Source organism: Salmo trutta, chromosome 29, assembly GCF_901001165.1.
Source record: "Salmo trutta chromosome 29, fSalTru1.1, whole genome shotgun sequence".
In the NCBI taxonomy this organism is placed as follows: Eukaryota; Metazoa; Chordata; class Actinopteri; order Salmoniformes; family Salmonidae; genus Salmo; species Salmo trutta.
The window spans coordinates 5684491-5700987 of record NC_042985.1 but is presented as its reverse complement, the minus strand read 5'-3'; the positions used below and the strand labels follow the sequence as shown (position 1 = coordinate 5700987).

The window sequence follows — 16497 nt, the reverse complement described above, 5'->3', positions numbered from 1 at the left end:
AATTCAGCATTTTCCACATTAAACAAGACGAGACCAGATGTTCCTTCCTTCCTTAGCCTCTCCCTTCTCTGTGTGAGTCACTGCTGGAGCCATATCACATTCCCCTGAATGGCCTCCTCACCTCTGACCAGTTGCCTGTGGACCAGTCCGCGGGGCAGGGGACATGAGCGTTACAGGGCGCCGCTGACTCAGGCCTGGGCATGTGGTGACATTCAGAGGGCTGCAGGGCTCTGTTCTCCTCCAGACCCACGGCCTGGATGCACAGCACCGTCCTCTTGGCCAAGCCCTTCTCACCGCACGTGGCCGAGCACTTCTGCCACTCGCCCACCCACCATCTGAATGGAACGGTCACGAAGAAAGACAGACAGAAAGTGTAATGTGTGTGTGTTTGCTGTGTGTGTGTGTTTATGCTTAGTGTATGTTTGAGAGGGTGCATTCTTTCTGGTGTGTTTATATATATATGTTTTACCCCTTTCCCCCCCAATTTTGTGGTATACAATTGGTAGTTATAGTCTTGTCTCATTGCTGCAACTCCCGTACGGACTCGGGAGAGGCGAAGGTTGAGAGCCGTGTGTCTTCCGAAACACACAACCCAACCAAGCCACACTGCTTCTTGACACAATGCCCACTTAACCCGGAAGCCAGCCACACCAATGTGTCGGAGGAAACACCGTACACCTGGTGACCGTGTCAGCGTGCACTGCACCCGGCCCGCCACAGGAGTCGCTAGTGCACGATGGGACAAGGACATCCCTGCCGGCCAAACCCTCCCCTAACCCGGACGATGCTGGGCCAATTGTGCGCCGCCCCATGGGTCTTCCGGTCGTGTCTGGCTGTGACAGAGCCTGGACTCAAACCCAGAATCTCTAGCAGTACAGCTAGCATTGCGATGCAGTGCCTTAGACCACTGCGCCACTCGGGAGGCCTTTCTGGTGTGTTTATAAACGCATGTATGATTTGTGTGTATGTGCATGTGTGTGCATGTACGTGTGTGTGTGTTTACAAAGGTGTATGTGTGTGAGAGAGCATGCAAGCCCTACAATGGGTCTCACATGGCTGGGCAAAGCTCCTCATTGCAGCTGGCTCGTTTATCGTCAGGACGGGTCGACGGGTCACAGTAGCCCTCTTCTACTATCCCAGAGGTCCTCTCCACACAGTGAACAATCTGTCGCTGGACACCTGGAATCCCAGAGGGATACACAGGAACAGCTGTTAGAAATGACACACACACACACACACACACACACACACAGAAAGACCCCCCCAAACACACACACACACACACACACACACACAGAAAGACCCCCCCAAACACACACACACACACACACACACACACACACAGAAAGACCCCCCCAAACACACACACATAAAGACCCACACAGATTCTAACACAGAATAACAGAGACAGACAGACATGTATACTTCACATACATACATACACACACACACACACACACACATCTAAAACGCAGACACACACCAAAGCACCCAGACATATCCTCGGACACGCATCAAGAAGCAGGTCTCAGAACAGAAACTCACACAGGCATGAACACAAGTCAAATGTTTCTACAGTTTAAGATACATTACTGATTAATAGCTTTCAAAGCAGATTCCTACAGTAAATGTTGGTCTGTCAACTGAGTTGCAGTAAACACATCTACAATGCATTTGGAAAGAATTCAGACCTCTTGACTTTTTCCACATTTTGTTATTCTAAAATGGGTGAAATAAAATAAAAAAATCCTCAGAAATCTACATACAAAACCCCATAATGACAAAGCAAAAAACTGGTTTTTAGACATTTTTACAAATGTATTTTAAAGAACATCATTTACATAGGTATTCAGACCCTTTGCTGTGAGACTAGAAATTTAGCTCAGGTGCATCCTGTTTCCATTGATCATCCTTGAGATGATTCTACAACTTGATTGAAGTCCACCTGTGGTAAATTATATTGATTGGACATGATTTGGAAAGGCACACACCTGTCTATATAAGGTCCCATAGTTGACAGTGCATGTCAGAGCAAAAATCAAGCCATGAGGTTGAAGGAATTGTCCATAGAGCTCCGAGACAGGATCGTATCGAGCCAGAGATCTGGGGAAGGGTACCAAAAAAATGCCTGCAGCATTGAAGGTCCCCAAGAACACAGTGGCCTCTATCATTCTTAAATGGAAGATGTTTGGAACCACCAAGACTCTTCCTAGAGCTGGCCGCCCGGCCAAACTGAGCAATCGGGGGAGAAGGGCCTTGGTCAGCGAAGTGACCAAGATCTTGATGGTCACTCTGATAGAGCTCCAGAGTTCCTCTGTGGAGATGAGAGAACCTTCCAGAAGGACAACCATCTCTGCAGCACTCCACCAATCGGGCATTTATGGTAGAGTGTCCAGACGGAAGCCACTCCTCAGTAAAAGGCACATGACAGCCCGCTTGGAGTTTGCCATAAGACACCTAAAGATTCGGACCATGAAAAACAAGATCTCTGGTCTGATGAAACCAAGATTGAACTCTTTAGCCTGAATGCCAAGCGTCATGTCTAGAGGAAACCTGGCACCATCCCTAAGGTGAGGCATGGTGGTGGCAGCATCATGTTGCGGGGATGTTTTTCAGCGACAGGTAGACTAGTCAGGATCAAGGGAAAGATGAATGGAGCAAAGTACAGAGAGATCGTTGATGAAAACCTGCTCCAGAGCGCTCAGGACCTCAGACTGTGGCAAAGGTTCACCTTCCAACAGGACAACGACCCTAAGCACACAGCCAAGACAATGCAGGAGTGGCTTCGGGACAAGTCTCTGAATGTCCTTGAGTCGCCAAGCCAGAGCCGGGACTTGAACCCGATCGAACATCTCTGAGAAATAGGAGAAATAGGAAAATAGCTGTGCAGCAATGCTCCCCATCCAACCTGACAGAGATTGAGAGGATTTGCAGAGAAGAATGGGAGAAACTCCCCAAATACAGGTGTGCCAAGCTTGTAGCATCATCAACAAGAAAAATCAATGCTGTAATCGCTGCCGAAGGTGCTTCAACAAAGTACTGAGTAAAGGGTCTGAAAACTTATGTAAATGTGATATTTCAGTTATTTATTTATAATACATTTGCAAAAATGTCTAAAAACCTGTTTTTGCTTTGTCATTATGGGGTATTGTGTGTAGACTGATAAGGGAAAAAACGATTTAATACATTTTAGAATAAGGCTGTAACTGTAACAAAATGTGGAAAAAGTGAAGGGGTCTGAATACTTTCCGAAGGCACTGTATTCCCAGTAATTAATGGACCATAGACTGGGATGTGGAACCACTCATTTGTCCCTGCAGTAATTAATGGACCATAGACTGGGATCTGGAACCACTCATTTGTCCCTGCAGTAATTAATGGACCATAGACTGGGATCTGGAACCACTCATATGTCCCTGCAGTAATTAATGGACCATAGACTGGGATCTGGAACCACTCATATGTCCCTGCAGTAATTAATGGACCATAGACTGGGATCTGGAACCACTCATATGTCCCTGCAGTAATTAATGGACCATAGACTGGGATCTGGAACCCCTCATATGTCCCTGCAGTAATTAGTGGACCATAGACTGGGATCTGGATGCTCTGGAACCACTCATATGTCCCTGCAGTAATTAATGGACCATAGACTGGGATCTGGAACCACTCATATGTCCCTGCAGTAATTAATGGACCATAGACTGGGATCTGGAACCACTCATTTGTCCCTGCAGTAATTAATGGACCATAGACTGGGATCTGGAACCACTCATATGTCCCTGCAGTAATTAATGGACCATAGACTGGGATCTGGAACCCCTCATATGTCCCTGCAGTAATTAATGGACCATAGACTGGGATCTGGATGCTCTGGAACCACTCATATGTCCCTGCAGGCATTATGGGTTGTCAAATTACCACTACAATTCAATTCTGGAAACATGGATGATTATTAAAAGACTGAACATAAATGAATGTTAGGCTAATACATTCTACTGCTATTCATCCTTAATGATGAATTATAGACATTCCTATACATTTTATACCTAGCAATATTAGGGTAACCTGAGATTTTGCAAAGGGGTTACTGTAAGTCAATGTTTACAGTAGTTTAAAACACAAAGAAATCTGAAATCCATTGGAGGCACATTTCTAATGATTCTCATAAAGTTCTGTCTAGCAAGCTGGGACTTGTCTGAATGCAAAACAGAAACTTTATTTTCCCTCTTCGTCTTCTGCTCGACTCACAGCTCTCTGAGACAACATCCCTCGCGTCACACCTCATAGCCAGAACAAGCCTCAAATCTAGGGAGCCGCTGTGATGAGAGTTGTGGTTGTGAGACAGCGCTGGACAAGACAAGAAGGAAACCCCCTGAGGTGGCGAAACCAATTTATCTGTTCCTCTCATCTTTCTCCCCATCATTAGCCTCTACTCCCCCTCAGGGCTTCCAACCCATCTGAGCAGGGGCCAATCTCTCACCTCCGCTGGTCCTTCCTGCATTGGCCAGTGAGACGGCTTTGTCTGCTAGCTGACTTACACCTTGATTGACAAACCCTGGGAGAGGGAGGGGAGGCACAGCAACCTCTGGGAGAGGGAGGGGGAGGCACGGCAACCCCTGGGAGAGGGAAGCACGGCAAACCCTGGGAGAGGGAGGGGGAGGCACAGCAACCTCTGGGAGAGGGAGGGGGAGGCACAGCTTGTCCTCTGGTTAAAGAATACCATTTGGTCTGTCGAACCAGTAGAAAGGGATAGAGGGAGTGGAGAGGAGGACAGGTAAGGGGGGGAGTAGGGGGGAAATTACATCATATAAGAGACTGGGAAAAGGGAAGCCAGATGGTGGGAAGGATCAGTGGGTTGTGCTATCAGAGACGTAGATTAGAGGGATGTTCAGGAGCATGTCTGATGTATTAGGTGAACCACGGGTCCCTCACATAATGGATTCTGCAGAATGAAGCTCACATCATTTTGCTCGTAGCAGTATGTTGATAAAAGAGGGGTATATCTACACTCCTACACGGCTTGAATAGAACGGGATAGAACCCCTGGGCTTTCCTGGGAAAGTCAGAACAATAACCTGAAGGGTGGGAACCAGTCATTTTATACACAGAACTCACCAGGTGTAAGGTACTTAAACTTGTGAATACTGCATAGGATATCGTAAACGGAGCCCTGCTATGATAGGAAATGAAATATTCAGTGACAGCTATAGCAAACTATCATGTTCTGATATGATAAACACAGAGCAATGCCAATCTCGATCTCAGATTTACTCCACTATAATTGGGGAAAGAGGGAACTACTTATCCAGTCTAAACGAGGTTACATTATGCCAGAGACAGAATATGTCATCTACACTGAGTATACAAAACATTAAGAACACCTGCTCTTTCCATGACATACACTGACCAGGTGAATCCAGGTGAAAGATATGATCCCTTATTGAGGTCAGTTGTTAAATCCACTTCAAATCAGTGTAGATGAAGGGGAGGAGACGGGTTAAAGAAGGATTTTTAAGCCTTGAGACATGGATTGTGTATGTGTGCCATTCAGAGGGTAAATGGGCAAGACAAAAGATTTAAGTGACATTGAATGGGGTATGGTAGTAGGTACCAGGCGCACCGGTTTGTGTCAAGAACTGCAAAGCTGCTGGGTTTTTCACACTCAACAGTTTCCTGTGTGTATCAAGAATGGTCCACCACCGAAAAGACATCCAGCCAACTTGACAATTGTGGGAAGCATTGGAGTCAACATGGGCCAGCATCCCTGTGGAACGCCTTGTAGAGTCCGTACCTTGTTGAATTGAGGCTGTTCTGTGGGCAAAAGCAGGTGCAACTCAATATTAGGAAGGTGTTCCTAATACTTGGTATACTCAGTTCATATTTAATCTGAAAAATCTGTGTGAACACAAGTCACTTGGCAAAGCTAGTGTAATGATTATCTTTAGGAGAAGTAGAGGAGTCAGGCGCAGGACACAGGGATCAATGTAAACAAACATGTTTACTTGAAAAATCAATAAATCTTCTTCTAGGTAAATACATATTGCGGAGAAACACCTCCGACCACACAAAACAGGAAACAATCACCGACAAGACAAACAGGAAATGCAGAGGTTTAAATAATGAACATAATTAGGGAAAATCAAAAACAGGTGTACACAATAAAGACAACCAAACGAACAGTGAAACATCGATCGGTGGCAACTAGTAAGCCGGTGACGTCGACCGCCGAACGCCGCCCGAACAAGGAGAGGGGTCGACTTCGGCGGGAGTCGTGACAGCTAGGACATCAAGTCGACGAGGTGCAAAGACTGCCTTCCAAGGCAACGATCTCTTGAAAGGCCATTTGGCATAAAAGTAATCTCTGCTATCCACATCAGTTTATATGGGATAATCCAATCACAAACCAGAGGAGAGTCAGAGAGTTCTGTGTACAAGCAGACTTCAGTCCAACTACAGTAGGAGGCATGTCATCAGCCGCCTACATAGAAATAGCAAGAATTCACCCCGGCTCAGTATTCCAAAGAAGAAAGCCATTAAGCCATCATGGTTATAACAGAGGACAAAGATGCATCAGGATAATGACATCACAGTTCGGTGCGATTCTTTACTAAAAAATGATTGACTTAGTCAAAGATACACTTGAGTAGAGGCATTCAGCTACAGTTGTTGGAATTGCTTTTTTTGTCCTTGTTATAATGCAAAACAGCATGGAATGCGGGGTCGTTATTAGTTGAATTAAATCGATTTGTTAGTTTTGTGATGTTCCTTTTTATAATCTAAATTCCTATATAAAAGGGCATAGAGGGGCAGTGTGTTGAGCACTGGGTGATAAAGTAAAGAAATAGGTTAGTCTGTGTAGTGAAATGGAAGGAAACAACTTAACATTCTTCAGGCAAGAAGAATGATGCCAGCACGCACACATAAAATACCCTGCATTTGACAAATTCAAATCGAGCCTCCAATCTCCAGAAGGCTAAATTTTTTAAAAACCCACTTATAGTTAAATTGCAATACTCCTATGAGTACCCGCTAAAGAGACAGGCTCTTAGTCACTTCGAGATTGTTCATAGAATTTGAAGACTGTATAGAGAAGCAAGACCATCTGTGCTCAAATTCCAACCTCAAATGGCCTAAAACTGAATTAATCGCAGAAGCGTCTCATTTAATACGGGAGGCCTCTTGTGAATAAAAAGATGGTGCCTGAGCAGATGTCAACACATCGGAATTTGGTGCAGCTTGTTACCAGGGTAGGCCTCATCTTGCATTAATCTATACTGCTAAATGGTCTCTCCAAACCCATGCTTTACAGTGGGATGCTAATTGTCCACATGTTGCCATCCATGGCAGAAGATTCATTGTAGACAATTGGTCATCATCATTATACTATAGGAAAAATAAATCACAAACGGAAATTCTGATAAGTATTCAGAGGATGCTTTTCCGCTAATGTGCCCATTCAAATCAAATGTTATTTGTCACATGTGCCGAATACAACAGATGTAGACCTTACAGTGAAATACTTACAAGCCCTTAACCAACAATTCAGTTTTAAGGCGTAAAAAAAAAAGTTAATAATTAAAGAGCAGCAGTAATATAACAATAGAGACTATATTTAGGGGGTACTGGTACAGAGTCAATGTGCGGGGGCACCGGTTAGTCGAGGTAATTGAAGTAATATGTACATGTACGTATGTAGAGTTATTAAAGTGACTATGCATAGATAATAACAGAGAGCAGCAGCAGCGTAAAATAGGGGGCAATGCAAATAGTCTGGGAAGCCATTTGATTAGATATTCAGGAGTCTTATGGCTTGGGGGTAAAAGCTGTTTAGAAGCCTCTTGGACCTAGACTTGGTGCTCCGGTACCACTAGGAAGGCTGGAGTTTTTGACAATTTTTAGGGCCTTCCTCTGACATCGCCTGGTATAGAGGTCCAGGATGGCAGGAAACTTGACCCCGGTGATGTACTGGGCCGTACGCACTACCCTCTGTAGTGCCATGCTGTCGGAGGCCGAGCAGTTGCCATACCAGGCAGCGATACAACCTGTCAGGATGCTCTCGATGGTGCATCTGTCGAACTCTTTGAGGATCTGGGGACCCATGCCAAATCTTTTCAGTCTCCTGAGGGGGAATAGGCTTTGTCGTGCCCTCTTCACAACTGTCTTTGTGTGCTTGGACCATGTTAGATTGTTGGTGATGTGGATGCCAAGGAACTCGAAGCTCTCCTCCTGCTCCACTACAGCCCCATCGATGAGAATGGGGGTATGCTCGGTCCTCCTTTTCCTGCAGTCCACAATCATCTCCTTTGTCTTGACCACGGTGAGGGAGAGGTTGTTGTACTTGCACCATACGGTCAGGTCTCTGACCTCCTCCCTATATGCGTCGTTGTCGGTGATCAGGCCTACCACAATTGTGTCATCGGCAAACTTAATGATGGTGTTGGAGTCGTGCCTGGCCGTGCAGTCATGAGATATCCTTAGGTTTTGACCTTAAAATCATTTAATAAATGAGTGAACAAAACAAAAAGGGTCGTTCCATGAAGTCTAATTTGTAATTATCTTTGGGAATTCAGCCGCATCATGCCAGTCTTCAATCATAGTAATGAATAACACATGCACTCAGAGGCATACAGATGCCATAACTGGCATTATTCGAATTTAACACGTTCAAAATCCCAAGTTGTCATCTCATCTCCAAATTCTAAAACTGGACTGCACGCCCGGTAGACAGTGAATCGCTGTGGTCAATACCAAATAAGTCATTAGCTGCTCCTCTAGACCAATCAAAAGTTGGGAACCAGACTGAGGTAATTTAGGATCTCTTTTTGGCCCCTTTTTAAACCTGGGATCAAACTCTGAAGGAGTTTAAACACAGCATATACAAGCATATACAGGAGAGAGCTTATAGTACATTACATAAGCCACAACTAATGATAATGAACAATTTGTCTTTCCTCCAGGGTAGCATTATGAAGATTTATACTTGGGTATTGGCAAATATAAACACTGGGCCTTTTGGGACCGCCCTAGACAAGCTGGGCAGCAACTCATTATCTATGAGAAAGATGAGATGAATACTAGCAGCATGTGGTTCACTTCTCCCCAAGCTAAGGGGGATCCTCAGTAATGAACACTGAGAACATCTAAACAGTGGGGCACTTCAGTAGTTTTGTTTTCTTCACACTGACTTACATGCCCCACATCTGTGAAGACTTTCGGAAGTTCAATAGCCTGACTACAAGATGCTGCTCTTTCTAAGCCCTAATGCAGAGTACCAAGGAAGTTAAGTAACCTCTTCCTCAGTCCACATGGGGTAAGTCAGGCTGAAAGTGAACAACATTAGCATTCTGTGCAATCATCACTTATCAGGGAAGATGCTGGTTGAGTAAATACCAAGCAGAGCAGACACTGAAAACAATAACCAACTATACTGAACAAAAATATAAAACGCAACATGTAAAGTGTTCCATATGCACAAAAATCGTCTTTCTCTCAAATCTTGTGCACAAATTAGTTTACATTCCTTTTAGTGAGCATTTCTCCAAGATAATCCATCCACCTGACAGATGTGGCATATCAAGAAGCTGTTTAAACAGCATGATCATCACACAGGTGCACCTTGTGCTGGGGACAATAAAAGGCCACTCTAAAATGTGCCACAGATGTCTCAAGTTGAGAGAGTGTACAATTGGCATGCTGACTGCAGGAATGTCGAACCAGAGCTGTGGCCAGAAAATGTCATTTCATTTCTCTACCATAAGCCACCTCCAACATCGTTTTAGAGAATTTGACAGTACGTCCAACCGGCCTCACAACCGCAGACCACATGTAACCACACCAGCCCAGGACCTCCACATCTGGCTTCTTCACCTGCGGGATCGTCTGAGACCAGCTACGCGGACAGCTGATGAAACTGAGGAGTATTTCTGTCTGTAATAATGCCCTTTTGTGGGGAAAAACTCATTCTGATTGGCTGGGCCTTGCTCCCCAGTGGGTGGGCCTGGTTCCCATGTGGGTGGGCCTATGTCTCCCCGGTGCACCCATGGCTGCACCCCTGCCCAGTCATGTGAAATCCATAGATTAGGGCCCATTTCATTTATTTCAATTGACTGATTTCCATATATGAACTGTAAGAGGGTAAAATCGTTGACATTGTTGCATGTTTGGTTTATATTTTTGTTCAGTATAGAATAGGTCAGGTCTGATTCAGAGTGATCATGACAGCTCTCTCTCAAGAGTCTTGGTATCTACTCAACAAATAATTGCAGCGAATTGAAAAGGAAAGAATAAACAGTGCATCCGTCTTGACAATGCCAGATTGGAAATATAGCCACATAGATAATTAAATGAAATATAAAACAAAAGCTTTTATGTGAACTAACCCCCCCCCCTTACGTAGTAGCTCTGACTTTGCTGATTGCCACTTTGAGGAAAACATGTACTTACTTTGACTGTGATATGTGGTTGTCCCACATAGCATTTTTAAGATGAATCCAACTGTAAGTCACTCTGGATAAGAATGTCTGATAAATTACTTAAATGTCAAAATAAACATATTCATCAGCTAGCAAACAATGCATTATGGATGAAAACCCCCAAGAAACAAATAACAAAATAAACCATATTCACAAGAAGCCGTCGGAGTAATATTTTGGGGCACCTGTTGTCTTTAAAAATGCCCTTTAAACAGTTACGCAATGCTCTCATTATTAACATTATCTTTCCCGTCACTGGCTAGGGAAAATGTGCCCTATATCCTGAGGTAGAGAGTAAATGCTACGAACACATAACAGATAGGACAGTTGACACTGAAACATTTGCATAATGCAAGCACACAAGAGTGTGGTCAGATAACCCCTTTGACCTCTGGTTGCGTTGCAGGCAAAGGACTAATTGAGACTTCTCTACTCGGGGACATAGATACTCTGAATAACTCAAAGGACACATACCCAGCCTTGGCTGACAGACAATTTCAGTATGACAAGAGGCTGGATATCAAACATAACCTAACCTTAGTAGAATCATATTCGTTTAGGGGTCTGCCATTGACTGTAAAAGATCATACAATGTTTTATGTAGCCTTCAATGTCCCTTATATAATGCAGCATAGGACTATACTGTAACACTGAAAAAACATTGATTGTTAACTGTAAGTGGATGGGACAGGCCCACTCGAACTCATTAATATGCCAACTGCGAGAGCTTCCAGGAAGAGACTGAATATATACAGAGGCTCAAGCCAAGTACAGATGTTGGATATACACCACCATTCAAAAGTTTGGGGTCACTAAGAAATGTCATTGTTTTTGAAAGAAAAGCACATTTTTTGTCCATTAAAATAACATCAAATTGATCAGAAATACAGTGTTGACATTGTTAATGATGTAAATGACTATTGTAGCTGGAAATGGCAGATTTTTTTATGGAATATCTACATAGGCATACAGAGGCCCATTATCAGCAACCATCACTCCTGTGTTCCAATGGCACGCTGTGTTAGCTAATCCAAGTTAATAATTTAAAAAGGCTAATTGATCATTACAAAACTTTTTTGCAATTATGTTAGCACAGCTGAAAACTGTTGTGCAGATTAAAGAAGCAATAAAACTGGCCTTCTTTAGACTAGTTGAGTATCTGGAGCATCAGTATTTGTGGGTTCGATTACAGGCTCAAAATGGCCAGAAACAAAGACCTTTCTTCTGAAACTCGTCAGTCTATTCTTGTTCTGGGAAATGAAGGCTATTCCTGGCTCTAACCAGAATAGAAAGAGTGCATTAGAGTGTCTAATTTGAGAAACAGACGCCTCACAAGTCCTCAACTGGCAGCTTCATTAAATAGTACCCACAAAATACCAGTCTCAATGTCAACAGTGTAGAAGCGACTCCGGGATGCTGGCGTTCTAGGCAGAGTTGCAAAGAAAAAGCCATATCTCAGACTGGCCAATAAAAAGAAAAGATTAAGATGGGCAAAAGAACACAGACACTGAACTCTGTCTAGAAGGCCAGCATTACAGAAGATAGTCTTTTTTGGTAAAATACCAAGTCCATATTATGGCAAGAACAGCTCAAATAAGCAAAGTGAAACAACAGTCCATCATTCCTTTAAGACATGAAGGTCAGTCAATCCGGGAACATTTTAAGAACTTTGAAAGTTTCTTCAAGTGCAGTCGCAAAAACCATCAAGCGCCACAGTAAAGGAAGACCCAGCGTTACATCTGTTGCAGAGGATAACATCATTAGTTACCAGCCTCATAAATTGCAGCCCAAATAAATGCTTCACAGAGTTCAAGTAACAGACATCTCAACATCAACTGTTCAGAGGAGACTGCGTGAAATCAGGCCTTCCTGGTCAAATTGCTGCAAAGAAACCACTACTAAAGGACACCAATAAGAAGAAGAAACTTGCTTGGGCCAAGAAACACAAGCAATGGACATTAGACAGGTGGAAATCGTTTCATTGGTCTGATGGGTCCAAATGTGAGATTTTTGGATCTAACCACCGTGTCTGTGTGAGACGCAGTGTAGGTAAACGGGGATGAGCTTCGCATGTGTGGTTCCCACCGTGAAGCATGGAGGCGGAGGTGTGATGGTGTGGGGGTGCTTTGCTGGTAACACTGTCTGTGATTTATTTAGAATTCAAGGCACACTTAACCAGCATGGCTACCACAGCATTCTGCAACAATAAGCCATCCCATCTGGTTTTCCCTTAGTGGGACTATCATTTGTTTTTCAACAGGACAATGACCCAACATACCTCCAGGCTGTGTAAGGGCTATTTGACCAAGACGGAGAGTGATGGAGTGCTGCATCAGATGACCTGGCCTCCACAATCACCCGACCTCAACCCAATTGAGAATGTTTGGGATGAGTTGGACTGCAGAGTGAAGGAAAATGTGGGAACTCTTTCAAGACTGTTGGAAAAACATTCCAGTTGAAGGTGGTTGAGAAAATGCCAAGACTGTGCAAAGCTGTCAAAGGGTGGCTACTTTGAAGAATCTAAAATATATTTAGATTTGTTTAACACTTTTTTGGCTACTACATGATTCAGTATGTGTTATTTCATAGTGTTGATGCCTTCACTATTATTCTACAATGTAGAAAAAAGTAAAAATAAAGAAAAATTCTTGAATGAGTAGGTGTGTCCAAACTTTTGACTGGTACTGTGTACACAGACACACACACACACACACACACACACACACACACACACACACACACACACTTTTCCACATTTTGCTACGTTACAGCCTTATTCTAAAATGGATTCAACTGTTTTTCCCCCCTCAATCTACAAAACAATACCCCATAATGACAAAGCAAAAACGGGTTTTTACAAATTTTTTGTAACTTCTAAAAATTAAAAACGGATATATCACATTTGCATAAGTATTCAGACCCTTTACTCAGTACTTTGTTGAAGCACCTTTGGCAGCGATTACAGCATTGAGTCGTCTTGGGTATGACACTAAAAGCTTGGCACACCTGTACTTGGCGAGTTTCTCCCATTCTTTTCTGCAGATCCTCTCAAGCTCTGTCAGTGTGGATGGGGAGCATCGCTTCACAGCTATTTTCAGGTCTCTTCAGAGATGTTTGATCGGGTTCAAGTCCCGGCTCTGGCTGGGCCACTCAAGGACATTCAGAGACTTGTCCCAAAGCCACTCCTGCATTGTCTTGGCTGTGTGCTTAGGGTCATTGTCCTGTCAGAAGTTGAGCTTTCAACCCCAGTCTAAGGTCCTGAGTGCTCTGGAGCAGGTTTTCATCAAGGATCGCTCTGTACTTTGCTCTGTTCATCTTTCCCTCGATCCTGACTAGTCTCCCAGTCCCTGCTGCTGAAAAACATCCCCACAGCATGATGCTGCCACCACCATGCTTCACCGTAGGGATGGTGCCAGGTTTCCTCCAGATGTGACGCTTGGTATTCAGACCAGAGTTCAATCTTGGTTTCATCAGACCAGATAATCTTGTTTCTCATGGTCTGAGAGTCCTTTAGGTGCTTTCTAGCAAACTCCAAGTGGTCTGTCATGTGCATTTTACTGAGGAGTGGCTTCCGTCTGGCCACTCCACTATAAAGGCCTGATTGATGGAGTGCTGCAGAGATAGTAGTCCTTCTGGAAGATTCTCCCATCTCCACAGAGGCACTCTGGACCTCTGTCAGAGTGACCATCGGGTTGTTCGTCACCTCCCTGACCAATGATGGAGGCCACTGTGTTCTTGTGGACCTTCAATGCTGCAGAAATGTTTTGGTACCCTTCCCCAGATCTGTGCCTCCACACAATCCTGTCTTGGAGCTCTACAGACAATCTCTTCAACCTCATGGCTTGGTTTTTGCTCTGACATGTACTGTCAACTGTGGGACCTTATATAGACAGGTGTGTGCCTTTACAAATCATGTCCAATCAATTGAATTTACCCCAGGTGAACTCCAATCAAGTGGTAGAAACATCTCAAGGATGATCAATGGAAACAGGATGCACCAGAGCTCAATTTCAAGTCTCATAGCAAAGGGTCTGAATACTTATGTAAATAAGGTATTTCCGTTTTTTTATTTCATAAAATTTGCTTTTCACATTGTCATTATGGTGTATTGTGTGTAGATTGATGAGGGAAAAAAATATGTAATCAATTTTAGAATAAGGATGTAACGTAACAAAACATGGAAAAAGTCAAGGGGCCTGAATACTTTCTGAATGCACTACACACACGCACGACATTGAATGGTTCCAGACAGCGGCTTGCTTATCCTATGCCAAACCTTTAAATGTATCATCTTAACCTCACCCATAACCCTTAACCTAAACCAAATTAGTCAGTTTAGAACAAATTCTTATTTTCAATGTCGGCCTAGGAACAGCGGGTTAACTGCCTTGTTCAGGGGCAGAACGACAGATTATTACCTTGTCAGCTCGGGGATTCTATCATGCAACCTTCCGGTTACTAGTCCAATGCCCTAACCACTAGGCTACCTTCCGCCCCACCCCTATGCCTATCTTAAAAGATGCACTATGCAGAAATCCCTCTGCCCTTTCCTAGTTGCTAAAATTTTAATAGTTCACCTAATTTCAGTTTCTGTGACAAAACAAGCAAGTATAGTGTAGAGAATCATTGTACCATCTAAACCGTTGTGAAATATATTTTCCATAACCAAAAATATTGTATTTTCAGCTGATGTACAAAACCGAAAGTAAAAGACGCAAAAACAAAACAAAAAGCATAGAAATAGCACATAAAGAACATTTCTACCGCTTCTCAGACTTGCTTCCAATGAGAATGACAGATTGGGCCTCCCAGGTGGCGCAGTGGTCTAAGGCACTGCATTGCAGTGCTAGCTGTGCCACCAGAGATTCTGGGTTCGAGCCCAGGCTCTGTCGCAGCCAGCTGCGACCGGAAGGTCCATGGGGCGATGCACAATTGGTCCAGCATCGTTAGGGAGGGTTTGGCGGCAGGGATATCCTTGTCTCATTGCGCACTAGCGACTCCTGTGGCGGGCTGGGCGCAGTGCATGCTGACCAGGTCGCCAGGGGTACAGTGTTTTCTCCGACACATTGGTGTGGCTGACTTCCGGGTTGGATGTGCGTTGTGTCAAGAAGCAGTGCGGCTAGGTTGGGTTGTGTTTCGGAGGATCCATGGCTCTCGACCTTCGCCTCTCCCGAGTCCGTACGGGAGTTGCAGCGATGAGACAAGACTGTAACTACTACCAATTGGATGCCATGAAATTGGGGAGAAAAAAGAAGTAAAATAAAAAGAAGAAAATGAAGAAAAAAAAGACAGATATATAACTCCCATTCTACATAACTTTTATCCTGTGGCCCAAAAAGTTACATATTGCAGCGTTAACCTTTGGATCTGCCGGCTGAATATCCACTGCCATTCAGAATAGTGATTGAATCGTCAATATTCAGTGACATAATTAAATCGCCAGAACAGTATTTATGCTGCAGTCAAAAGCTGTGGATGTTTGTGGAGTCTGGTCATCGCCCTCTGCTCTCCTGGCGATTAAGCTGCCACTCTCTCCATTGCAATGCCCTCTTAACCTCAGAACACCGCTGTCAGGACACCGCTGTCAGATAGGTGGCAGAAAGAAAGGAACAGAAAGTTTGGGAAACTTCTCCCAAAACCTATTTCAGTGAGTCAGCCAGCCATGATGCAGACAGATGGCCTTAGTCCTAGAGGCACTCTTGGGTAACCGAAGAAGTATCAGCCCACAACATTGCCTTTTGCTTTAGGTCCCCTTGAGTGCTCTGGCGTTTAGCGAAAACCATTTGGGACTTGGTTGCAAACCCTTTACCCTTCATTCTAATTAACTCAATATGTATCCAATCTGAAAGTCAGACTGCGTTTCTACATGTCACCTTTGAAAGTGCCAGTTACACATTAGCAGACTTGTCTTGGACGAAATGGCCAATTAACTTTCTCCCTTTGGAAAGGCCAAAAGTATCCCTTTACATGGTTTGAAAATGGCAGATTTGGACACCAATAAGTACTGAAATTAAAACTCAGT

At 44.0% G+C, this 16497-nt stretch overlaps 1 protein-coding gene across 1 annotated transcript in view; it reads right to left on the bottom strand.

Annotated features, from left to right (window-relative positions):
* LOC115167442 (A disintegrin and metalloproteinase with thrombospondin motifs 7-like) overlaps positions 1-16497 on the bottom strand; it is a 180697-nt gene that overhangs the window by 46889 nt on the left and 117311 nt on the right. The window contains exons 17-18 of the mRNA XM_029721856.1: positions 1053-1179; positions 122-335 (exon numbers count right to left, since the gene is read on the bottom strand). Of these exons, the coding sequence (XP_029577716.1) occupies positions 122-335; positions 1053-1179 (341 nt within the window). The remainder of the gene's footprint in view (positions 1-121; positions 336-1052; positions 1180-16497) is intronic.